General features: G+C 35.3%; 3 protein-coding genes across 3 annotated transcripts; 1 reads left to right on the top strand and 2 right to left on the bottom strand.

The window, feature by feature from the left end:
• Positions 1–918: 918 nt before the first annotated feature.
• On the bottom strand, positions 919–9,193 carry LOC135688061 (uncharacterized). Its single transcript, XM_065204763.2, has 4 exons — positions 7,704–9,193; positions 6,537–6,842; positions 5,391–5,553; positions 919–2,678 (listed from the first exon to the last, which is right to left on the bottom strand). Exons 1-4 carry the CDS (start codon positions 7,783–7,785, stop codon positions 2,459–2,461), a joined length of 771 nt encoding a protein of 256 aa, XP_065060835.2. The 5' UTR covers positions 7,786–9,193; the 3' UTR covers positions 919–2,458.
• Positions 9,194–9,321: 128 nt separating this feature from the next.
• LOC135688060 (uncharacterized) lies at positions 9,322–17,694 on the bottom strand. Its single transcript, XM_065204759.2, has 5 exons — positions 17,384–17,694; positions 14,854–14,982; positions 13,106–13,211; positions 11,900–12,183; positions 9,322–10,531 (listed from the first exon to the last, which is right to left on the bottom strand). The coding sequence occupies exons 1-5, from the start codon at positions 17,519–17,521 to the stop codon at positions 10,172–10,174; spliced, it is 1,017 nt and encodes a 338-aa protein (XP_065060831.2). The 5' UTR covers positions 17,522–17,694; the 3' UTR covers positions 9,322–10,171.
• Positions 17,695–19,499: 1,805 nt separating this feature from the next.
• LOC135688062 (large ribosomal subunit protein uL14m-like) lies at positions 19,500–21,618 on the top strand. Its single transcript, XM_089114122.1, has 3 exons — positions 19,500–19,636; positions 20,375–20,495; positions 21,002–21,618. Exon 3 carries the CDS (start codon positions 21,009–21,011, stop codon positions 21,504–21,506), a length of 498 nt encoding a protein of 165 aa, XP_088970248.1. The 5' UTR covers positions 19,500–19,636; positions 20,375–20,495; positions 21,002–21,008; the 3' UTR covers positions 21,507–21,618.
• The last annotated feature ends 136 nt before the right edge of the window (positions 21,619–21,754 follow it).

The raw sequence follows: 21,754 nt of genomic DNA, 5'->3' as shown, positions 1-21,754 counted from the left end.
CAAGATATACATGAAAACAAAGAAATTCTAGGGATTTTCAGAAAAAACAATAGGATTTTCTTGAAAGATGTACCAGATTTTCAGGAGTGACTTGCTCCTTGGTTTGGCTACCATGATGATTAACAAAATTGATCAAGTATTTTCACACATATGTTTGATGATTTATAGCCATTTTGTACACGGGAACATCAACAACAACAAATTTGCAAAACAGACAGACAGGTCTGACCATGACAAGTTCATATCACAGAAACTAAAGAAAAAATTATATCAAAATTTTTTATATTATGGTTTTACCTTAAGAGTTCTTTTTATGAAAGTATTAACACCTTTGTTTCCCTTATGCAACAAAGTCCTATGCCAATGTTTCATAGCTTTGCATTGGAGAAAGAAATAGGATTTGAACGGACAGAGGATAAGAAACCATACTTGAACGTATAAATCTCGGACCTTCTTGACTGGCCAAAAGTGATATAGCCACCTAGGGAGTTTCTTTGGAATTATCTAACTAAAAGGAACGAGGGGCAAAGCACTCTTAAATTTTTTATAACCTACGTCCCTGAACCAACAATGAGAAGAATTTTCTGCTTTAATTTACCAAGTAGAAAAGATTATACTTCTTGTTTTTGTTATCCTCGAAAGATTTCACAAGCTGATTCAATATTTGTAAGACATATTTACAATGTTTTGTCTTGAGTGTCTGGAAAAAGGGCATTATCAATTTTCCAGAAAGTCCAGATTATAAAAGCAACTGTCCCACGTTTTAATCCAATGTTGACTGAATTAAGAAGTTTAAAAAGGAATTAAACATATATGATTGCTTTTTAAGCAGCAAATTTCAAATAATTTCATGAACAAAGCAAGTGAGCTATCTGAGGATGACGTAATTATTATTTCTAAAAACCTTTTCGAGCGTTGATTAGTATGCTCCGAAATGTTGTAATGTTTATCTGTTTCAAGTCTATCGAAGCATGTAATTTCTGCAAAAACAAAAGATCCAAAATATTAGGCTGTAGAAAGGACAACTCTCGAACAAACTGAAACATTTATTATTTCCAAGAAGAGACTCCTGAGGTCCTTTTATCATCATCATCATCATTACATTTACATTTAACAACCCTTTGGGTCATAAAAATGTCTGCCCAGTCAACTACAACATTAAAATTTTAAAATTTACTGAGATGATTTCGACATAGGTTGTAAAAGGTATCCGAATTTGCCTGCATCACAATACTGTCTGGCAGGCTATTCCATACAGAAACGATTGAATAAAAAAATGAAAACCTAACAGCATCAACCCTTCCGAATTTAGGCATGATCTTCAATGAGTTAGAGTTCCTTGTCATTGAACAAGTTGCTAAAAGGCCTTTTCAGAACTTCTGATGCCAAGGTATTTAGGGGTAGGGAGGTTTTAGACTATCATATTCAGCGTTTTTAGGGCTACTAGCAGCCAACTGTTAATCATCAAATTGTCTCATTGGAGAAGAAACTGGATCGAAAAAAGGCTTCACGCTAGGATGCAAATAAAACAATTATAAGGTTTCTGCAGCCCTTCAAGTTTTGATGTTTAGAGAACCTCCTCAATAGGAAACTAGTCTTTAGAGATCGATGTTTCGAATCACATTGCAGTATAATATCGCTAAAGTCTCCTAAAGATTCTTCCAAAATCTTGCAATGATGGTTGATTTGCAAATTTTCACAAATGTCCGATAAAACGCCATTGGTTGGCATGTCATCCCAAAATCAGAAACATCAACTTCATTTTCAGGGACGATATCATCAAATTTTGCTTTATATCGTTTGTTAAAACTTCATGCATGCATAGTAAAAGGGTGATTTGACTAGCAGGCACCGCGCAGCCATTGGGCCCCAGCACTTTTTCTGTATAGAAAATGTATAACTTTACTTTATTCGAAAGAAACATGGACCATAACCAGGCACCGCGCAGTCATTGGGCTAGCAGGGGCTATAGCCCCTCCACTTTTTTGCAATAATAGATAAGAAATGTTTTGGAAAGTTTTTTCTAACTATGCTTCAGCGCAAGATTGGATAGTATACTCCTTAGGAGTAGCAGTTTTTCTTGTCTAAGAACCCTTTTTGTTCATTTTCTAGATGTTTTTCTTGAAGTTTTATTATCCCCAAGCTAATTTCATCTACTTCTATAGATACTGACATATACTCTGAACCAGAATGTTTATAAAACTTCCGTAGAATTAAGCATGTGTTTTCTAAAAGGGGCGTTTTTCGGCGTTCTAGAGGGCGTGGCGTCAAAACATTTCCGGTCATGCCTTTTCAGCCCTCACCACATTTAAACTGGTGCTCGGTCCTTGCTGACTAGTAGCTAAGAAAGGAAAGACACTTATCACAAAATTGTTTACCAGGAAGAAAAAATTGCTTCTTAGAAACGATAATTTATCCTCACTACAGACATTACATCATAGTTTGCTTGGGAAATCCCCTACTTTTCTCTATCATGATGAGATTTGTGTTTCTTTTTCGGCCGTGTATGATCATCGGATGAGCTTGAATCTTCGATCAAAGATTCTCTTTCCTTTGAAGTCGATTTTTCTTTGTGAGCTTTTTTCTTTGCTGTATGTTTTCCTTTGGAGTGTCCTTTATTTTTCGTTTCGTATTCGAAATACATGTCGATTTTGCCTTTTTCAGAACGGAGCTCCTTTCTAGGCATCAAAAGAATAATTCAAATGCAAATATATTATTATAATGACCACCAAAACGTAAATATTCAGTTTCATTAGGTTGGGCTGGGTTCTCTGTGATCTAGTTACAGAGCGGCACAGAAAGTCATAAAAATTTTCTGCATAGTAAAATCTCTAAAGTCATCATTGAGTATGAAACATTGGTTAGCAAAGTAAATCAATGTGGTAATAATTTGAGGATTTTGCAGCACATCCTGGTTGACCACCTCTGAAAATCTATCTACAAGAATATTTTTCAAATGAAAATGCAATCATGTCATTACGTTTTCACCTTGATAAACAAACAATCAGAACTGCAAAGATTTAAAAATGTAAAGATTCCGTATATAAGCACGAGTTTTGATTCATTTTCAAAAGAGAAACTTTCGGGGACAATGATGCAGGAAATGAGAAATGACATAACAAGATTGAAGGACTCCAAGTAACGAGAAAACGATCATGTTTGCCAATAAACATCCAACGAACTGTTGAAAAAGCTCCACTGCAGTCAGAAAAAGGAAACATGAGCCATGATTCTAAAGTTGACAAAGACCAGAAATCTGGGAATGAATCTGATTGGTCTAAGCAGAAACACGGTATTTAATTGGCTGTTTCCTAACACGTGTTTCAATACGCGTCAAATATCCCTCTGCAAATATTGCGGATACTCTCCCTTTGCCATGAGCAATCAAAGATTTGTTTTTGCCAAGCGAACGTCTTTTGTCGCAGAGGAGTTTGATTTGATTCAGTGGTACCGTGGAAGGTACCCTGGGTACCAGACTCACTATATTATTTTATATAGTGAGTCTGGTACCCAGGGTACATGGAAGGAGGCTCAGAAAGGCTCAGCTCCATTGTTAAAATTCAGAGAGATTTGAGAGGGGGGGGGGGGGCTCATCCAAATTTCTCATGAATGAGCAATTTCTTATCAGTCTTTTTGAGTAGTTGAACAGGCCATTGAATGATTTCTAAACACAGCGGAGATTTTTTAACACAAATGCAAGTACCTTGGGCCTAGTAAGGATGTGGTCATTTTTTTCTTTCTTTTTTTAAGGTTGGTACAATTTCTAGCTATGCATACTCAACTCAAGCTAATTAAAACCAACTAATTTAAATTACCAAAGCTAAATATAATGTAAATCAAATATAAACGATGCTGCTAACGTATTCTTTGCAAAGATTACAAGTACAATTTAACGATGTAAATTCTGTGATTTTTTTCTTGAATATTTGTAAAGTAAGGGAGTACTACCATTCTTGGGTGTGCCATCTTAAATTTGCCTACAAAACAGCCCCCCTTCCAAACCTGTTAGTATGGCACGCCTTACTTGATTCGTACCTTTTTAAGGGCGCAGGAAATCAAACGAAATGATCCGGGAAAGAACAGATGACATGGCCTAATTCATAAGACTAATTTCTTCCAAGCAGGCAGTGACATACAAATATACCGGGAAAGTATTCCTTTCCAAGATGCAATTCGCTTTTTGCTTTCCGCCCGGGTATGGCTAGCTAACCCCGATTATTCTCTTTGCAATATCATGCGCTCTTTTTCAATTTCTTCATATTTTTACCATGATTAGAATTTTTCCTTGAAAGTAACATTTTTCTTTAATAGCGGCATTTCTGGATCTTGTTTTCAACTTTACATCTCTAAGATTAAACGTTCAATAACTTTAAGTTTAAAGTTATATTTTTGTTATGGAAATTGAAGGCATCGTGTATGTGTGTTTTGAATTAAGGTTTATAAACACATTAAAGGTACCGAGCTACCTAAACATAATTGGTCCTACAACACACGGGATGTCATAAAATCCTTGGCCCAAAAAGCAGGTGAACAAAAATATGAAGGCAATTTCATTTGTATTTTGTCTCCCGATAAAGAAATTGTTGGTTACAAGAAGATTATTTCTTAATTCATTTATCTTTTACTAATGGCAGTATCTCAAGCAATGCTAAAATTCACATAACTGAGAAAAAATTGCTGGTAAAAATTCCACTAAACCAAAGAGATTACAAAATAGTAAAAAAATCAATATATAAATAAATTGCTAAAAGTACTACTGTTACAATGAAAAACATCGTGAAACACCGAACAAAGCTCGCTTTAGTCATAATGGAAGGACATTTTGAGTGGAAATCTAAAATTTAGCCTAGCAAAATCCAATTTATCGTCAATAAAGCAATCTCAAAAATTGAAACAGAACTCTCGCCGGCGTGGAAGCGAGGTTGGAAACTCTCAGAAATTGATGCGTTGATGATTGATACGAAATGTTTTCATTATCATTTTTTTAATAAACGTTTTTGATAGACTCTTGAATGTACATAATATAGTTAGCAAATAAATTTAGTACCAGAATGAAAATATAATAGTTTGATTGTTAAAAACACGACGTTTCGAGCATGTACTCGTTATCATTTTTTGAATGTACACTTGCTAGTAAACTTTAGAGTACCAAGGATGCATAAATGACTGCAGCACTTATAATTTCAAAAGGTAGCTACCAAGAATTGCTTGTATATAACAGGGGTATTAGCAATTTAATGACATCAACCTCAATGCCATCATAAGACAACTCCTCCATAATTTTGCTTTGCCCAACGAGATCATTCCAGAATTAAGCGAAATTTCTTGATATATTTTAACGCTGGAAGCAAAATTTGGATCCTTATAATAAAAGTAACACCATGACTTACTTTAACTTTCGTATTTTGGAACAGAGGGCACCACATATCATCAGTGGAATGATGACAAATAAGAATCCAATGCCGACCAGAAATAAACAAATGCCTGCTTTTGTCTTGAGGTAGGGAACTTTGTTTAGAATTGTGTCAATATAGAACTGCAGGTTGAAAGATTCTGCAAAGAAAAGAAATGTTTCTTATAAATCATCCTTTAGTAAATGCTTACCTGTTCTAAGGTGCATAGGAATATATTTATCATTAATTTAAGTTAGTAACAATGTGCCAATGAATGTAAATGGTCCCGAATACAATTTTCAATCATACCATTTCTATTTTCTTTCCAGGTAATCCCAGGTAGTTTTACTTTTGTACAACGATAATTTGAGATTATAGCTAAGGATTATTAATCTCATTGTATTTTCATTTCAAAACACTCACATAGGTTAAAATCTTCAGAATATAACATGTTCAAAAAAATAGTACGAAAAGAAAATTATTTTAAGAAAATAATTTTTGAAATTATCAAAATGTTTCTATTCTAAGCCTAAAATGCTGCTAACCTAAATCATTATCTGCAGCTGAAATTTATCTGACAAAAGATTATCACCTTATCTCTTTGTTCAGGTATTTTGCAGCTGTTGACAAACATTCTTGCTGGAGTACACAACTGTTGCTAGTCTCAAATGTCTTATTGTCATTTAACAAATGTTACTGACGTGTAAAAGTTGTTGCTAACACGCTTAAGTTGTTGCTGCCCTACAAAATTCTTGCTAGAAGTAATTCTTCTTGCTGACGATCAAAACTGTGCTGCCTGGCAAAAAATTGTTCTTAAAGTGTTGGTACCTCACAAATTTTTCGCTAACGCACAAAATTTTTGTTGCTTTACAGAAACTGCTCCTAAAGCACAAATTTTTCTTAACGCTCAAATTGTTTCTGCCTGGAAAATGTTTCGATTTGTCTTAATTTCTTGATGTCTTTAAGGCATAGATCTTAATGAAAGACTAGCTTGATTGTTAGGGAGACAAACGAGGGAACGTCTGATGTTTCTTGACTCTAGGCTGGAGAGTTGCCACACTAGCAGTAAGACTTCCTCTTGTTCGTTTCCCAAACAAATGAGGCAAAATCATATTCATCATCTAACCAAATCACAGTACTTACTGTCAAGTGCAACCGTTATCGTTTTGCTGTTAACACAACCATCTTTGTTTATTGTAACCTTGTAATCGCCAGCTAATTCTTTCTTGAAATTCTTTATTTTCAAAATAGGGCCTATTTGATTCAATCCTGGGCCCCCTTTAACGAATTCATAATGGGGCGATTGTGACGATGTGGGTATTTCTTTTCCATTGACGTACCATCTTATTGCGGGGTGCCCTTTGTAACGTACTTCCAATTTGGTTGTACCACTAACAGGGACTTGGACTTTCTGACTGCCAACTGGCTGAACAACTTCTAATGTTGTATCTGCAAGAAACAGATACGAAATTCAGTTAGAGATCAGTAAAAAGTTTCAAAAAATTAATTGAGGATAACTTAGAGTAGAAAACTAAGAGTTTGCACCCTCACACTACGAAAGTTGGTAATTCATGGTTTGCAACCTTACATTACAAAAGTTGATAACTTGGGGTTTGAACCCTCATACCACAAAAGTTGATAACTTGGGGTATAAAAATTATTACTTATAAATGAATTGGCAACAAGAGCGTTTCTTCAATACTTACACAGTTTATCAAATTCATTGTTAAGTTATAAAAGCATGAAACCTGGAGTAGCAATTTAGAACAGTCCTATTCTATACACCAGACGCGTGTACAGAGGCAGAGCTGTATCGAGGACTTTATCATAGGCCGGTAAACAGCAATTTTCATTAATTTTATTGTTAAATGTTAACGTAAACCAGCTTTTTGGGTCCTATTAGTAAAGTTTGGAATGATTAACACCATTTGCAATATAGAAGCAAGGGTTCTATTCCTAGAAATTACTTAAATATGGAATAAGAACGTGTTTCCAATATGGCAAACAATTTCTGACGGCAGTCCCTGGTAGAAGGTAATCAACGGAAAATACTAAATGTATGTCTTTATCGAATTCTGAAGAACGTAGCTACCAGACAACCCACTAACTTAAAACCAAACGCTATTGTAATAATTTCTAAATTAGGTTTGATTGTTCCGAAATTTTCGACAATTTCTTTCTTCATTCTTCACTTTTTACTAACTACCCTTTCTCTAAGAATTTAGAAATCCCAGCAACACATTTAAAGCAAAATCTTAGCTTTTACAAATATTATTTTTCATACTAGAAAGACTGCTACTATTTTCGTACCTGTGCCTGGCACACAATATCCGTGTACTTGAAAGACTGTTATGGCAGTTACTACAAGCAGGCTTATCTGCCAGCTTTCCATCGCTATTTTTAGAGTATGACTGCTTTTCTTGTCCAGTCTTTCTACTTCAAATCTGGCGGCTCTTGTTATACAGCACCACGTGACGATTCATAGCGCGTTAGATGAGGCTCTTTCTCTCCTTATTGCACATTAGCAGTAATTTCATGAATAATACGTCATGAATTTTAAATTTTGGCAATATTACGTCAAATAATACATCGTAATCAAATAGTGAAGAGGAATATAGGCGTCATAAAAATTGTTTGAAATGCTCTTTATTTAGGCTACTGTATACAGTTTTAAAGAAAACCGTAGAATTCCTATAAAATCAGAAATAACAGTAACATCAGTAAGATTTGGTAAAAATGGATGAATTAAGCCAAGTGAAGGACCTGAAGTCCCCTTAAGGGTTGGTGTTGTTAACGCGTGATTCATAAATTTGAAAACCAAGAGCAACGTACAGTGATGGGATTGGGGAGGAGCTTGCACCCGTATGGCTATATCTCGGCTTATCAGGAATAGAGGCGGGCTGTTTATAATTTTCATAGCAATTTATTAAACCATGTGGTTAAAACCCACAAATACATGTTAATGACTTTATAAATATCAAACTCTGTTTTCAAGAACACAACAGCAGGCAAACGATTTTCAGGGTTGGTGGGATAAGGATACAAAACATCAAGACAAAAGAATCGACAAAACAAGAAATTATTAAAATATTCCTTTCTCAAGAGCTGGGTACAGTACAGTCATTGCCTTTTGCACGTGCTTTGGTATCCTGGGCAGAAACACAAATTTCCTAAGTCCATTAAGACACTTTAGCTTTGTGAAATAAAAACATCTGTTGCGGTTTATCGCCATATTGGTGGAGGCAGGTTTCGAAACTCAAAGTGGTTTCCAGATTAAGGGTGTGTTATCGTTTGGTTACTTGCGAAAACTGATATCCAAAGAATGATTATTGACAGTAAATCACTTAAATACAGGAATAGTCAAGTTGAAATGATAATGGCAGGTTTCAATCTCTTCTAGTTATCATAGATGTCGATAATTCTCTCTCTCTCTCTTTTTCTGATACCGATTGCCTAGAAATAGGCGTATACATTAACGAAGAAAGTAATATTTCCAACCGCAATCATAGAACATTTAAGAATTAGAAACATTGCTGATAGCCAAAGGGAGGAATTTGTCAAACAACTGAAATTTGATGCAGGCTTTCCAGTTATTTTGGCAAGGGTGTAGAGCACATCTCCAGATTTGCACTTAACATCTTTGATCTGGCAGTGCAAAGAACAACTTTTAGAGCCACTTCAAAGGCATATTATAAGGGACTGTTTCCCAGGTATAGGAACCATCGAGAAAAAAAATCAGGACATTGCTAGATATGCTAAAAACTACATTTAAATGGTAAGTAGAAACTTTCTTTATCAGTTCTTTCCTTATTAAATGCCTAGTGAAATATTTCCTCCCAGATCTTTAAATCCTTAGTGCTCTTTAATTATGATGATGTTGTGATATATTCAGAGATGTGTAAAGGTAGAAAAATCAATAAATGCAAGGTTCTGTATGAGAAGGAGATATATCTACATTATAACTTGATGATAACTATACAAGCTAATTATATGCTACATGAATTATTAAAAGCATCAATATCTATGACATATTACTGTGAGAATAAATACCTAAAAACAAGCTAAAGTGCACCCAACCTAGAATAATAAAATACTTTACTTAATAACAAAATAAAATAAATACTTCCTACGAGAAATGACCTTTCAAAATGCAGAATGCAAAATAAATTAAAATCTCCAAACTGTGGCCCTTTGTTACTTCCCATTGTGCGGAGATACCGTTGCCTGTGGTTTTCGTACAAGGTTTGAAAGCAGAGTTAAAGTCTGGGTAAAAACACATGTCCGTTGTCTGTAGGTGTCCGGTATTTGAAGGTGAGAGATTATAGCTGAAGTTTCACCCTGGATAAATGGATCTCAATCCAAGAGTTAACCTAAAATCTATCTAAGAAAAAAGGCAGTGCAACCATTTTAATTTTGGGTATTTACTCATAAGACAACTGAAGTTTGATAACCTAAAAACTCTTAATCTCATTGTCTGTACTCATTCCGTACATAGAGACATAAATCTTGTTAGATTTAAATTTTTTAGTTAGACAAAAGAACTTACTATATACAATATTGAGCAGTACAGAGAGTTATACGACTCTCCGCTTGCTTGTAAAAGGGAAAATTAGAGGAAATATAAGAAAATCTAAATCATTGTTCAGCTCCTTACAACGATTTACATCTAAGATAAAGAAACCCACATAAGAATCCAGAACAACGCCTTCTTTCAAAAATGAATTGATAAAGAGAGCAGCTCGCCCATCAATACGGCTCCTCGAGAACTCTCCAGTGGATCAACTCAATACACTACCCTCTGCTTTGCCACATTGCGAATTAGTTGGAAAAAGGGATGTAGGCGGTAGCAATACGGGAACATAATGTGTCCCAGAAGCATGCAAAGCGTAGGCAGGAACAAGCACCGGACAATTATAGCCACTATTAGCAGGAATTGACATGTTCTTAAACAATGACTCAGCTCTGGGAATGCAAGGAACCGACTTTGGATCGGCATCTGGTACCGGGTTTTTAATCTCCGGCGACGTTTGCTCGCATATTTTTTCTCCTGGACTAACAGGCGGGGACAGGTCTGGGCTGGAGCTCTCGGCTTTGATTGATACTTGATATTTGGTGACCTCTTCAACTGTATCAGTGGCCTAAAATATAACAACAATCCAATTCAAACGGAAAAAAGATTACAAAGACAGGGTAATCATAAAGCAAAAACTTTGCAATTCAAATTACTTTTGACAGCTTTCAAGAGCCGTAAATGATCGATTAAGCCCTTATTTAGCTAACTTGGGCGCTTGTTCGAGTTCTTGCCGCTCATGAAATTTTTTTGAAGATCAGTCTTTTCGACTTTCAAAGCTGTGACCATTAAGTCTCTCTTTGAAATATTTCTTCGCCATTTCTAATGCATTTCGTCTCGTTTGCTCACTTCAGCATGGTATACCATGTTGATTTTGAATGTACAATACGGGGACATAATGTCAACATAAAGTTGCTGAACTCATTCTGTAGGGAACGAGCTCATGCTTAATTGTAAAAAATACGATACAAAAGAACCACTGAACTGCAAAGAAGAAGTACTAACTGGACAGCCCTGGTCGATGTCGACTATCTTTTGAGAGAATCAAATGAGAGCTACGTTGCTGCAGCAGTCATAGGAAATATGAAAAGTGAAATTGGCAACAATGTCCCTGCATGTTTTACAACTTTCACTGTCGATTAGCGAACTGCTGTCATATTGCATGGATAGCTTCAAAACAAACAAAACACTTCTTTAAATTTGAGATCAACACTGGAACAAACACTGTTGCTAAGCTGCCTTGTATCAGCGAAATATATGTGAAACAAATAGAGGTTGCTTTGTCTAGGAGTGTGCACTTATCGGATTGGGCTTATTCGAGTCAAAAACTGTATCCAAGGGGTGCTATACCACTATTTGGTAAACGGTATTGCCCAGTAGTGAAGCTCGTGACGAATTCACATTGCCTCTTTGATAAAGAGAAGGCCTTTAAACAACACTCAAACTCAAATAGTGTTTACAAAAGCTGAAAAATTTGGTATGAAAAAAAAGGGGCACGGGTGGTTCTACTTTATCACATGAAATCATTCGAGTCAAGACTACCCATAATGATTATTCACTTTTAAAATAAAATTATAATTTTGAGTCTTCTGAAAATTCAATTCAAATTTTCGAAAGTTTAAACCAAGGATAAGTTAACAAAATTCCGGGCAGCAAAATACCATCAAATGTCGGAAATTTGTTGAGAACATTGGAAGAAGCTATCTATAATATTGAAAATACTTTAATATATTGATAGAAAATTGTTAACGATTTACTGTAATTGATCAATTAAAGAGCCGGGCATTTAAATTTTTTTTTGGCATTTAGGAGGGGCGTTTATTGGAAAAGGGCGTTTATTGGAAAAGGGCGTTCATTAGAAGAAGGGTGCTTAATTGATCAAATTCAGTTTAGCAATAGCTTCCAATTTGCGGTTAACAACAAACTGAATACATACTGGAATATTCATGTCTGTAACGCATCTGTTTATATCTTCTTCAAATTCAGTTGCTTCCCTTACAATGTTGTTGGTATCGTCTTCATTCTCCGAGAAGCTAAACTCTTTTTGAAAAGCCTTTGCCTCGTTTTGCTTTGACTGCTCTTTTAACAATCTCTCTGTTTGAGTCGGTGTTAGTAGATTCATTTTCTTCAGCTCATTCAGAATATGAACAATACCGTCTTTAAAGCCGTTACAGTAAACTTCGTTTAAAGCTGAACTGTTTTTAGATGATAAACTCTCGCCTACAAAGAAAAATGACAAGTTTTAGAACTAGTTAATCTAGCTAGCTAGTTAAACACTTACAAGTAATCTGGGTCTACAAGCAATCTACAACTAATCTACAAGTTATCTACAAGTAATCTACAAGTAATCTAGAAGAAGTCAATGAGCAAGATAATATTCAACCACCTTTCTTTTCGCCATAAAAAATTCTTGTTTACGACAAAATAAAGTTATGTAACGAAAAATGTCCCCTTTATGACTTTTTGAACGGAAAAGGGAGCTTCGGGAAACGAGATGAAGACATTAAACAAAATCGACAAGATGTTGCAAGGAATCTGGGAACGCACTGTACGCTGGTAACTAGGCTTGTGGGTAAGGCCACGCTATTGAAAGATAAAATGACGTATAGTTGGAACAGCAAAAAAGAAAGTGAGCATAACCAAAAAAAATATAAAAGATAGGATAAAAAACAAAGCACGTGAAAGACTTAAGAGGAGTTCGAAAACCATAACGAGAGCTTCACGCTTCCATTGTGACCCAATCACCGAGTACCACGAAAATTGTATCGCAGAAGAACAAAATGAAAAATTCAAACATATATATAAACAATACACATATATAAACGTAGGAAGTGGAAGAAAGAATTTAGGCAGCCAGGAAAATCGGGTGGCCAAAGAGTTGGTGTGTCCACAGAGATGGATGGTCAGAGATATTGGAGCTGCAGTCTCCCTCCCTCCCAAAGTGCAAAGTGAGTGCCATGACATCAATTTGCAAAATTGATGTCATGGCACTCAAGGATACTAGATAAAAGCAGTCCTATTGTTTCTATCGTTCTTCCATGATTATAGTAGGATCACCTTAAAGGTGACAAAAAAAATAAGGCACTCTTTAAAAATTTATCCAACACATGATCTTTAGAGAAAAATGAGCTAAACCACATACCCTGCTTCTCAGCAACTTTTGCCAAGCTTCGATGGACGTTCTTCAGGTGGTGGACCGTCATCTCTAACAAATCTGCTTTTTCAAGGCGCCCTGAGCCACTCGCATACTAAATTATTGCAAAAACTCCTAATAAAATTTCATTTCGTCTAAAGATATTATATAAAATACAAACATGGAAAAATATTATTCTCTAAAGTTAACATCTTTGCTTGTATCTCAATTTTTATGTCCTTCAATGACACAGGATTGAGTAAATCTCCACGTTGCTTTAAGGAAGACACGTTGTCTTTGCAATGTTGCTCTGATCACACAAGAAAAAACCTCAAAAACCAAACATCTTTGCAATATTTGAGCAAGGCCAAAGCATTTTTGGTAAATTTCCCAGTTCCTTTGTTACAATGTTGCTCTATTACAACATTTTTGTGTTAAAGGTAAAGATTTTGTCACTAAAGTAGCATTAAGAAATTGAGAAACGAAAAGGGTGGGTGATGGTAAAGACTTAAGAAGCAACAGTGGTATATGGAGAATGTAGTTTCAGTGCTGCGTTGTCTATTTGTAAGCCACCTGGCTGACACGTTGCAGATATTTTTGGCTGGCTAGTCTAATCACCACTTCTTTAGGTTTTTCTTAAAAAGCCAATAAGCAGGGACTGCACTGCTGATCTCAAATTGAAGGGGCCTACAACAATGTAAAGAAAGTCTCCTCTTATCCACTCTAGCCCCCATTGTAGAAAACATTTTGCTTATGCTGTTTTACTTGTGGACTTTGATTCAATGTATTTGTTGCAGTTACAGGCATAACTATTTAAATGATTTGAGATTTTTTGAATCATTTATTTATTGAAAAAGCATATTGTAAAATTCAATATGTAAAAAGCAATTTTCATATTAAGATGCTAAGCTAGATATCATATTTAGCACAACTTTGCACGCATTTGGGACACATTTGGCACACTCAGGAATGCAAGTACATTGCATACTCTTCAATGCTCCTAATCTCTCTTTGACAATGAATGCAGGCAATAAAGATGTGATGGATTTCGCCATCGTACGCACAAGCTTTCATTGCCTTAGGGGGTTTTCAGTAACGAGCCACCTAACTTCTTCCTTGTGGGGGAGGAGTGTTAGGGGCTACGACCCAATAAGTGTGTAAGAGCAAATTTACAGGCACATTTTGATCTATAAGATTTATCACACGTGTTTCATTCATATTTAAGCATTTTGAGAAATCTGGAAAATCAACATTCTTACGTACAAATGATGTGAACATCTTGATCCGCCCCTGCTTTTGCTCATATAAACAAAGTTATGTGGTACTTAATAGAAGCACTAACAAAAAGTTAATAGAGCCTCTAAGAATAGCTTTTAGTATAAGATTTTAGAGCCAAGCTTGTATTTGCTTCCCATGAACACTCTTTTTTGCAGTACATGTTCCAGTAAAAGACCCTTGTAAAGGTTCAACTCTCAACATATCGTAGATAATAATGAAATATTACCAACCCCTGCGATAAAAATTTCTATCTACTTTCAATAGTTAGCAGGACAAGAGGCAGAAGTTGATGTCTTCAGTAGTAGAGAAAGAACAAACACTTTTTTGATCAGACCTTGCCCTTGCATAATATCCAACTTTGAGGTACATTTTCAGAATTTTTTTATACAAAGAAGGTTATACAAGAAAGTTTTTAAATTTGTTTTCAATAACAATACATTATGTTTTCACCTTTAGATGAAAAAACAAGTTAGTCATACCTTAAGTTTTGCAGCAGGAACAATATCTTTTAGCATCCAAAGTGTATTATTTATTCTGTCTCTTCTGCGTTTCTCAATGTGTCGATGTGATATTGTTTGCTTCCCATTCTTTTTGCTAATGTTGTTACCCTGGAAATGTTAACAAGAATACAAATGACAACAAAAGTACAATAACTCTTCACATGTCAAGAGGGAAGCATCAAAGCTATCACACTTGAGCTCTTAGTGTTGAATATGGTCTTCTTAATGAAAATTGAGATGAAAGAAAAGCCATTAGTCTGGGTACAAACTGTACAATAATTCACTCGATGTTGGAATTAAAGTTCTACAACCTAATTGGAGACAATTAGGGGTTGACAGATCTTTGAGGTACTTTATTGACAAAACTGAAAGACGTTCTGATGCAATCAAAGTAAAAAAATGTTTGATGAAGATGTATTTAAAGGATCTGAGTGTATTGGGCATAACTGTGCATAAATCTACATCCAATCCCACATCAAATAACTAAATTCATAGGAAAATTCAATAATTTGTAAGGATTACTATGGAACACTCAAGAAAGAAAAGCTACAAACAACACTATCAATTATTGTCTTAGCAATGAACAAATTATTATTATGAAAGTACAGACCATCTTGGATATTGAGACACCATAACACAAGTGGGGCGAAAACGGCAATAATTATAGTGGCGGCCTATGTCATCAGTACAGTAGCTTCCACATACATGCATATCAAGTGCAATTTTTGGGTACCTTTTTCAGGTAGAAAATAAATTCTGGGGGTATTGATATTGGTAAAACCATAACATGGTCCTAAATTTTGGGATGGATTTCTAGCATATGTCCTTACATTTTGGGGTATCATTTTTAAAAGAAAGGTACAATGTTTTCCAGGGCCGTAAATCTGTCATGTGAATTGGGGGGGTCAGCAGAGCGAATGAATATAAAGTATGCAGTGGGCATGGCACCACAAGGGTGTGTTATGGAAACAGTTGAGGGGCAAATTACTTTAAAAACAAAAGTCAATATTTTTGGACTTCTCAAGACTTTCTGCTCTATAGAAGGTTTTTTAGAGATATTCCTTAGTACATTGACTTGTGTTGATAATTGGATGGATAACATTTTTCAGAGACGGCCCCAAGAAATTCAACCTTGGATGCTAAGAATCAAGTCTACTGTCGCAGGAGGACCCACCATGGTTGGGTCCGACGCGGAAGAAATTTTTTGAAATTTTAGCTTCTAGAAAGGCTAAAAAAGCATCCCCCAGACTAAATTTAATAAAATAATAGAATCGCTCAGGATAAAAAGTTCGGCGTTTCTCAGAAGAACACAGATTATTGTTTATTGGGTGAAATTGTGGAGAGGAAGAGTCATGCTTAAACCTTAGTTACAGACTTTGGGGAAATATAGGACGCTGTTGTATTGATTGGTAGAAATTTACTTTCTGAACAGAAATGTGCGTCTTCTTATTTTGAGTGCTTTCAGTAGGCCATCTTTACACATAAAAAATGAATACATTTTAATGATACAAAAAGTGATTCACTAAATAAAAGCAAATAATAGACAAATAATAGAAATGTACATAAATAAGTTAGTAAATAGGTCAAATAAAATGACAGATTGCTCTCTTTTTATTTCATACTTTGTTTTCAAAAATAAAACGGTAGAAAACGGAAAAAACGGTAGAAAACGGCAAATTTCTATCTTGTAAAAATTCTAAAAACCACTCTGCTTACAAAAATAACCTTAGTGGCTGAGGTTTGTTGCAATAACACAGAAAAACGTAGTTTGGTTCTAACCCGGCTACCAGGGATTTCTTTCTTTAAAGGAAAATGATGGTAATTTCTCCAAAAAAATCGTTTTGCTCCAGATTTTTGGGGGGGTCCAGTCCCCCCCGTCCCCCCCCCGGGATTTACGACCCTGATGTTTTCATTTACTTGGTTGAGTTGTTGTATTTTAACAGATTTGAATAAAATTCAAGGGTATGCGTTGCATATTGTACCTAAATTTTGGGATACATTTTTGGCAAGTTTATAAATTTTACGGTATGTTTTCATCTTTCAAAATGGCACATCTCCATTTCATACCTATTGAAATTACCAAAGCAAATTACCATCACTCAAATTGAGTATTTCAGCAATTCTTGAGGGGTTGCCTATAGCCAGACGTGTTTTTTATTAGAACAGAAAATAAAAAACCTACCTTTTAGTTTTAATAAATTTTTATAATTGTAACACTAATGATTTTATCAATGATACATTGGCTTGATTGTCGTACTTTCAAGCTCGTAGCATTTCGTAAAATAATATCTAAGGTTTTGCTATGATTTGTGGGCTAAAATTTTTTCGAAGCCATGCTCAAGGTTTTAAATATAGTATACAAATCTTTCAGAGAGAAATTGTTCAAGCATGGAGTTGTCGCAGGCCACTTCAGTTGACTTCGTTACTGGCCGGCTGGAAATGCTTCTAACAGTACCACACTAGCAAAAAGTTGCAGTTATAGAAAAAAATTTTCTTAGAAATTATTTACCTTAATCCCTCGCCATTGAGGTTTTTTCTCTTTCGACAACTCACTCCTTTCGATGACCGCCAAAGATAGGATATTCAGGCCGGTATTTGTGTCGTCCTGTTCTTCAAGGGACATGTTTTGTTGATCCATGGCCAGCATGGGATGCCTTCAAAAGCATGCAGCTTTTGATAACTATTGAAATTTCATAAATGAACCGGTCAAATGAACTCCAGTCGTCTGCTTTTTATCTCCTTCAGCATCGTTCTTCTGAAAATTTCGGCGAACACCTGAATCGTGTGATAGGCAAATGTGACCGACCACGAGATGATATATATTAAATGGACCATTACATTTTCAGACGGGTCACACGCCCCATGAAATAATTTTTATATCAAGCAGCAACTTGAGCAGAAAATTCATCAAATCATTCTTCATGAAAAAAATGACGTGAATTAAAACATTAATGCAGTTTTAAATGAAAAAAATTACAAAATTACTTCGAATAATCGAGTTCTAGTTCGCTAGTTGACGGAAAGGAGCACCCGGGAACATGTACAGAAGCTCTTTGCTTGCACATTCACGTGTCCGCGTGACCTTGGGGAAACCTGTCGCTAGTGCGGAAAACCAGTGGCAAAATTATTCGCATTTCTTGGAAGCCATTGACTTTTTCAGTGCTTTTTTCTAAAATGTTACAGCCAGTCGGAATTTCTTGCTAGGGAGGGGTTTGACCCCCTAGTCTGAATGGCCTTCACAGGGCCGCGGTGAGAATTTATGGGCCCCGGGTCAGGAAAAAAGATAAATAGTAAAACATGCCTAAGGCAGACGCTTCTAAGGGGTACGGGGAATGCTCCCCCTGGAATTTTTGAAATTGATGATTGCTTAAATTGCAATGGTGGCTAAACTGCTTTGGTGGCAGTGGCGTAGATAGAGGGGGGTCAGAGGGGGCAAAGCACCCCTGTATAGCTAAACTGCTATATATTATCGGAAATTTAACATGGTTGTCTATGTTTATCTAACTGCTATGTTTTTATAGGAAAGAATTCAAAGCTAAATAAACATAAGAATATCTGAATATATCAAAAGATTTATTTATTCCTGTTCCGAAGTCGTTATGTTATGTTAAAATTTATGAAAAATATTAATGCTTGTTAGATTTTTGTCGGAAAATGTAAGTTTCTCGCCCTCCTACGAATTTTCTTATCTAAGCCATTATCTGGTGGCTATTTATTACTTCTGTTTGCTGTTTAATATAAATGTTTTTAATATATGCATAAAAATGAAAATTTCTTAGAAATTTTGAAAGTCTTAGAAAATGGAAAATGTTTAATTCGTTAACTACATATATTCGATCACAACCGACAAATTGCTGCAAATAGATGCGCATGCAATAGTGTAAATCTGTATGACATACAATTTGCTGTATGTTGCCCTGTTGTAATCACATTTTCTATTTACATTCAGAGGCTAACACTCAGGCAGTCAAAGAATCAAACTGCTTCTACCTCACTTCATTCATAGACTTTTGTCACTATTGTCTCTACTAATGACAATGTGTTGTAATAGAGAGGTTGGACTATCACTTAGAAATATTATTAATTGAATTGTTTTTATGGGCCCCTATAGCCAAGGGCCCCTGGGTCAGTGACCACCTGACCACCTTCTCTCCACAGCACTGGACCTTCAACGAAAAAGGATAAAAATTCCGAGATCAACCCTGGCAAAGTAAGAAAATGATTTCGTTGCCAGTAATCACGACCGATTCTCTCGGATTCCCTCTGTTCGTTTCCGACAGACAGTTATTTATTTAGAAGAATATTTGTAAGCCTCGACATTCTTAAGAATTTTCACTTTGAGCCTGTATATATTCTAAAATCATATTGCTATTTTTCGAATCTCCATAACTTCAGGGGAACATCGTTTGTCTCCAAATAGCAACCACGCTTTTTGAAAAGAAAGTAAGAAATCCAGACCCTCCCCCCTCCGTAGTGACGGCCCTGGTTCTCACATATTTTCCCTAATCTTGCATGAAAATGGACAGCACTGCATCTTTAACCCACTAAAAATTGCGCTAAAACTGCAAATTTTTACAGACATCCTCTGAAAAATTCCAACCTTCTTCTGTTCAATAACTATTGGTTTTATTTTAAATTAGCTGTTTTGACATTAGAAAATCGTTGATTAGCCATTGCAAAGTGAAGACGAGGTCAGTTCGATAGGGCTTCTCGATGCTCACGAGAAATCGCCGAGGACTGGCCTACTTCCATTTGAAATTGTGTAAGTTAATGATTTTGATTATCTCTGTCTTCACTTTCTGTTTTTTCGCAAATATGATTTTGGTAACTTTCAAATATATATATTTATTTGTATTTTTGCTGATAGATTATTAAAACATGCCTGGCTATTAAATTTTTTCATATGATTTTTTGTGCTTCTGATTTCATCAGCAAGTCACTTTACCTTAATTGTTTCAAGTTGTTTCATCGCTGTTTTTTCTATTTTATCTGTGTCTTACATTTTTTCTTTAATTAATCAACGATATTTACAACAAGTGCCAACTCATTTTCTTTTCAATTAGATGGATTGGTCAATTAGTTTTCAATTCGACCATATTTTGAAGTTTTTCTCAATAAAAATTTGGAAAAGAGCAATAAACATTAGCACCATGTTTTTGTCGATTCTGAATTTTTGCAGCTACACTGTTTGAAAAGCCTTTCTCTGCCATGTACTGCAAAATTTCAGTTTTTAACTTTTTCTAAAGGCAATTTTTTCAAATTCTATTGGCCTATTTTTGTGAAGTTTACTAGAATATCTTGGCCTACTTTCAAATTACCATCCAGAAAGAAAATATTGCAAATTGCATAGAGATGAAATATTTTTAGCAATAATTTCAAATAATTCCTTGAATCTTATTAACGATCTAAGGTAGTGTGAAACCAAAGCTTGTAAAAATACCACAAGACATTAAAAGTATCTGTAACAAACATTTTAAATGAATAATCAACTTTATCACAGACAAAAAGAATGTTGGTGGATTAGATCAAAGAAACGAAAGTTAATACCAAAGTCCAAGCTGTCTCTTGCCTCCAGCCAGAGCCAAGAACTAAAAAATCCTCTCAACAACCAATGAAAAAAGGTTGGTTATTATAATCTTTCAACTTATTTTGTTACACTGAATTTCCTTGCAGCTGTCAGCTGTACAACCAGACCAGATTTCTGAACTCTTTTTAACAACATAGCCAACATAAATAGATCAAAGATGATAAGTGGGGCATTACATGATAGAAATGGAAAAGTATTTGTAAAGTGACTACTTCTCAAACTGAATTTAGGTTACTGTGCATATTCTTGTCTAGAGAAGCATCCTTGATCTAAAATTGCTGGGGACAAAGGATTGTATTTTAGTAAGAAGAAATCACCTAGGAACAAGAACATTTTAAAGAAGATGTGAATTCCCGATTAATTCCTGTTGTTGTTTGCTATACTTGTTCACAATGCCAGCTTTCAATTTCATGTGGCTCAAGCCCCTAAATATAGTGGGCCAAGTAGAAAAAATTATAATAGTGGACCAAAAAATTTTATTTGATTAAATTTCATTTTCATTGACTTTGAGAAAGTGTTAGAATATTTCATTTTTATTAGATTAAAGATGTTATGGAAGTATAGAAGAGCTTTCTCACAACTTGCATGGCTGCACAAGGGGCTTGCTCCAATTATAAGAAGCTCAGAAGCAGCATTCTGTTACAGCAAACTTGTTGCAGCAGGCCAAACGCCTTTGGGACTCAATCACATTCGTTCAATCACAAAACTAACAACATTCAATGTTGTGGACAACAGCAAGCTTGGCCAGAAGACAAGAAGTTCCAAAAAACCTTATTTGATTGGATTTTATCGTAAAAGAAAGACTGCTGATATAGGTGATGTTATTAAAGTAGCCGTTCAAGGGAAGCCTTGCAAAGCATTGGTTGTAGCAACAAGGAAACCTAAAACACAACCAATCCCAAGATTTGATAACAACAATATCATTCTTTTGGATGAAAATAACGCTCCCTTAGGGACAAGAATTAGGGGACCAATTCCAGCCATATTACGGAGACAAAGGGACAAGTTTTCCAAAGTTATCGCTCTTGCATCAAAATTTGTTTGAAATGATAGACAGCGTTTAACTTGATCAAAGAGTGGATATTATCAAAGATTTATTGTGTTTCAGACATTTATTTTTGAGTTTCAGACCTTGTCAAATATTGATGACTTGCTCATTTTGTTTTCTACCTGCTTATTTCCTCATCTAAGATTTTCTTGCAAAATTCTCCTAAATTCAGAATACAAACTGACAAACAATTTCTTTGCAGAAACACTCTGGTAGACTTAAAAATTGGAAACTGGCTAGAGAGC

The sequence above is a fragment of the Rhopilema esculentum genome, chromosome 19 (genome assembly GCF_057945365.1).
Source record: "Rhopilema esculentum isolate cy_ngs chromosome 19, ASM5794536v1, whole genome shotgun sequence".
Lineage (NCBI taxonomy): Eukaryota > Metazoa > Cnidaria > Scyphozoa > Rhizostomeae > Rhizostomatidae > Rhopilema > Rhopilema esculentum.
This window is presented reverse-complemented; position numbering and strand designations above follow the sequence as displayed.

Excerpts from the sequence above, each read along its gene's own strand:
- LOC135688060 (XM_065204759.2), bottom strand. The coding sequence starts at position 17,521 with ATGCTGGCCATGGATCAACAAAACATGTCCCTTGAAGAACAGGACGAC. Across the intron at positions 14,983-17,383 it reads CTCAATGGCGAGGGATTAAG|GGTAACAACATTAGCAAAAA; the intron begins GTAAATAATTTC and ends TAACATTTCCAG. Across the intron at positions 12,184-13,105 it reads AAAAGTTGCTGAGAAGCAGG|GCGAGAGTTTATCATCTAAA; the intron begins GTATGTGGTTTA and ends TTTTCTTTGTAG.
- LOC135688062 (XM_089114122.1), top strand. The coding sequence starts at position 21,009 with ATGTTATGGAAGTATAGAAGAGCTTTCTCACAACTTGCATGGCTGCAC.
- LOC135688061 (XM_065204763.2), bottom strand. The coding sequence starts at position 7,785 with ATGGAAAGCTGGCAGATAAGCCTGCTTGTAGTAACTGCCATAACAGTC. Across the intron at positions 6,843-7,703 it reads ATATTGTGTGCCAGGCACAG|ATACAACATTAGAAGTTGTT; the intron begins GTACGAAAATAG and ends TGTTTCTTGCAG. Across the intron at positions 2,679-5,390 it reads TCCAAAATACGAAAGTTAAA|AAAGGAGCTCCGTTCTGAAA; the intron begins GTAAGTCATGGT and ends TTTGATGCCTAG.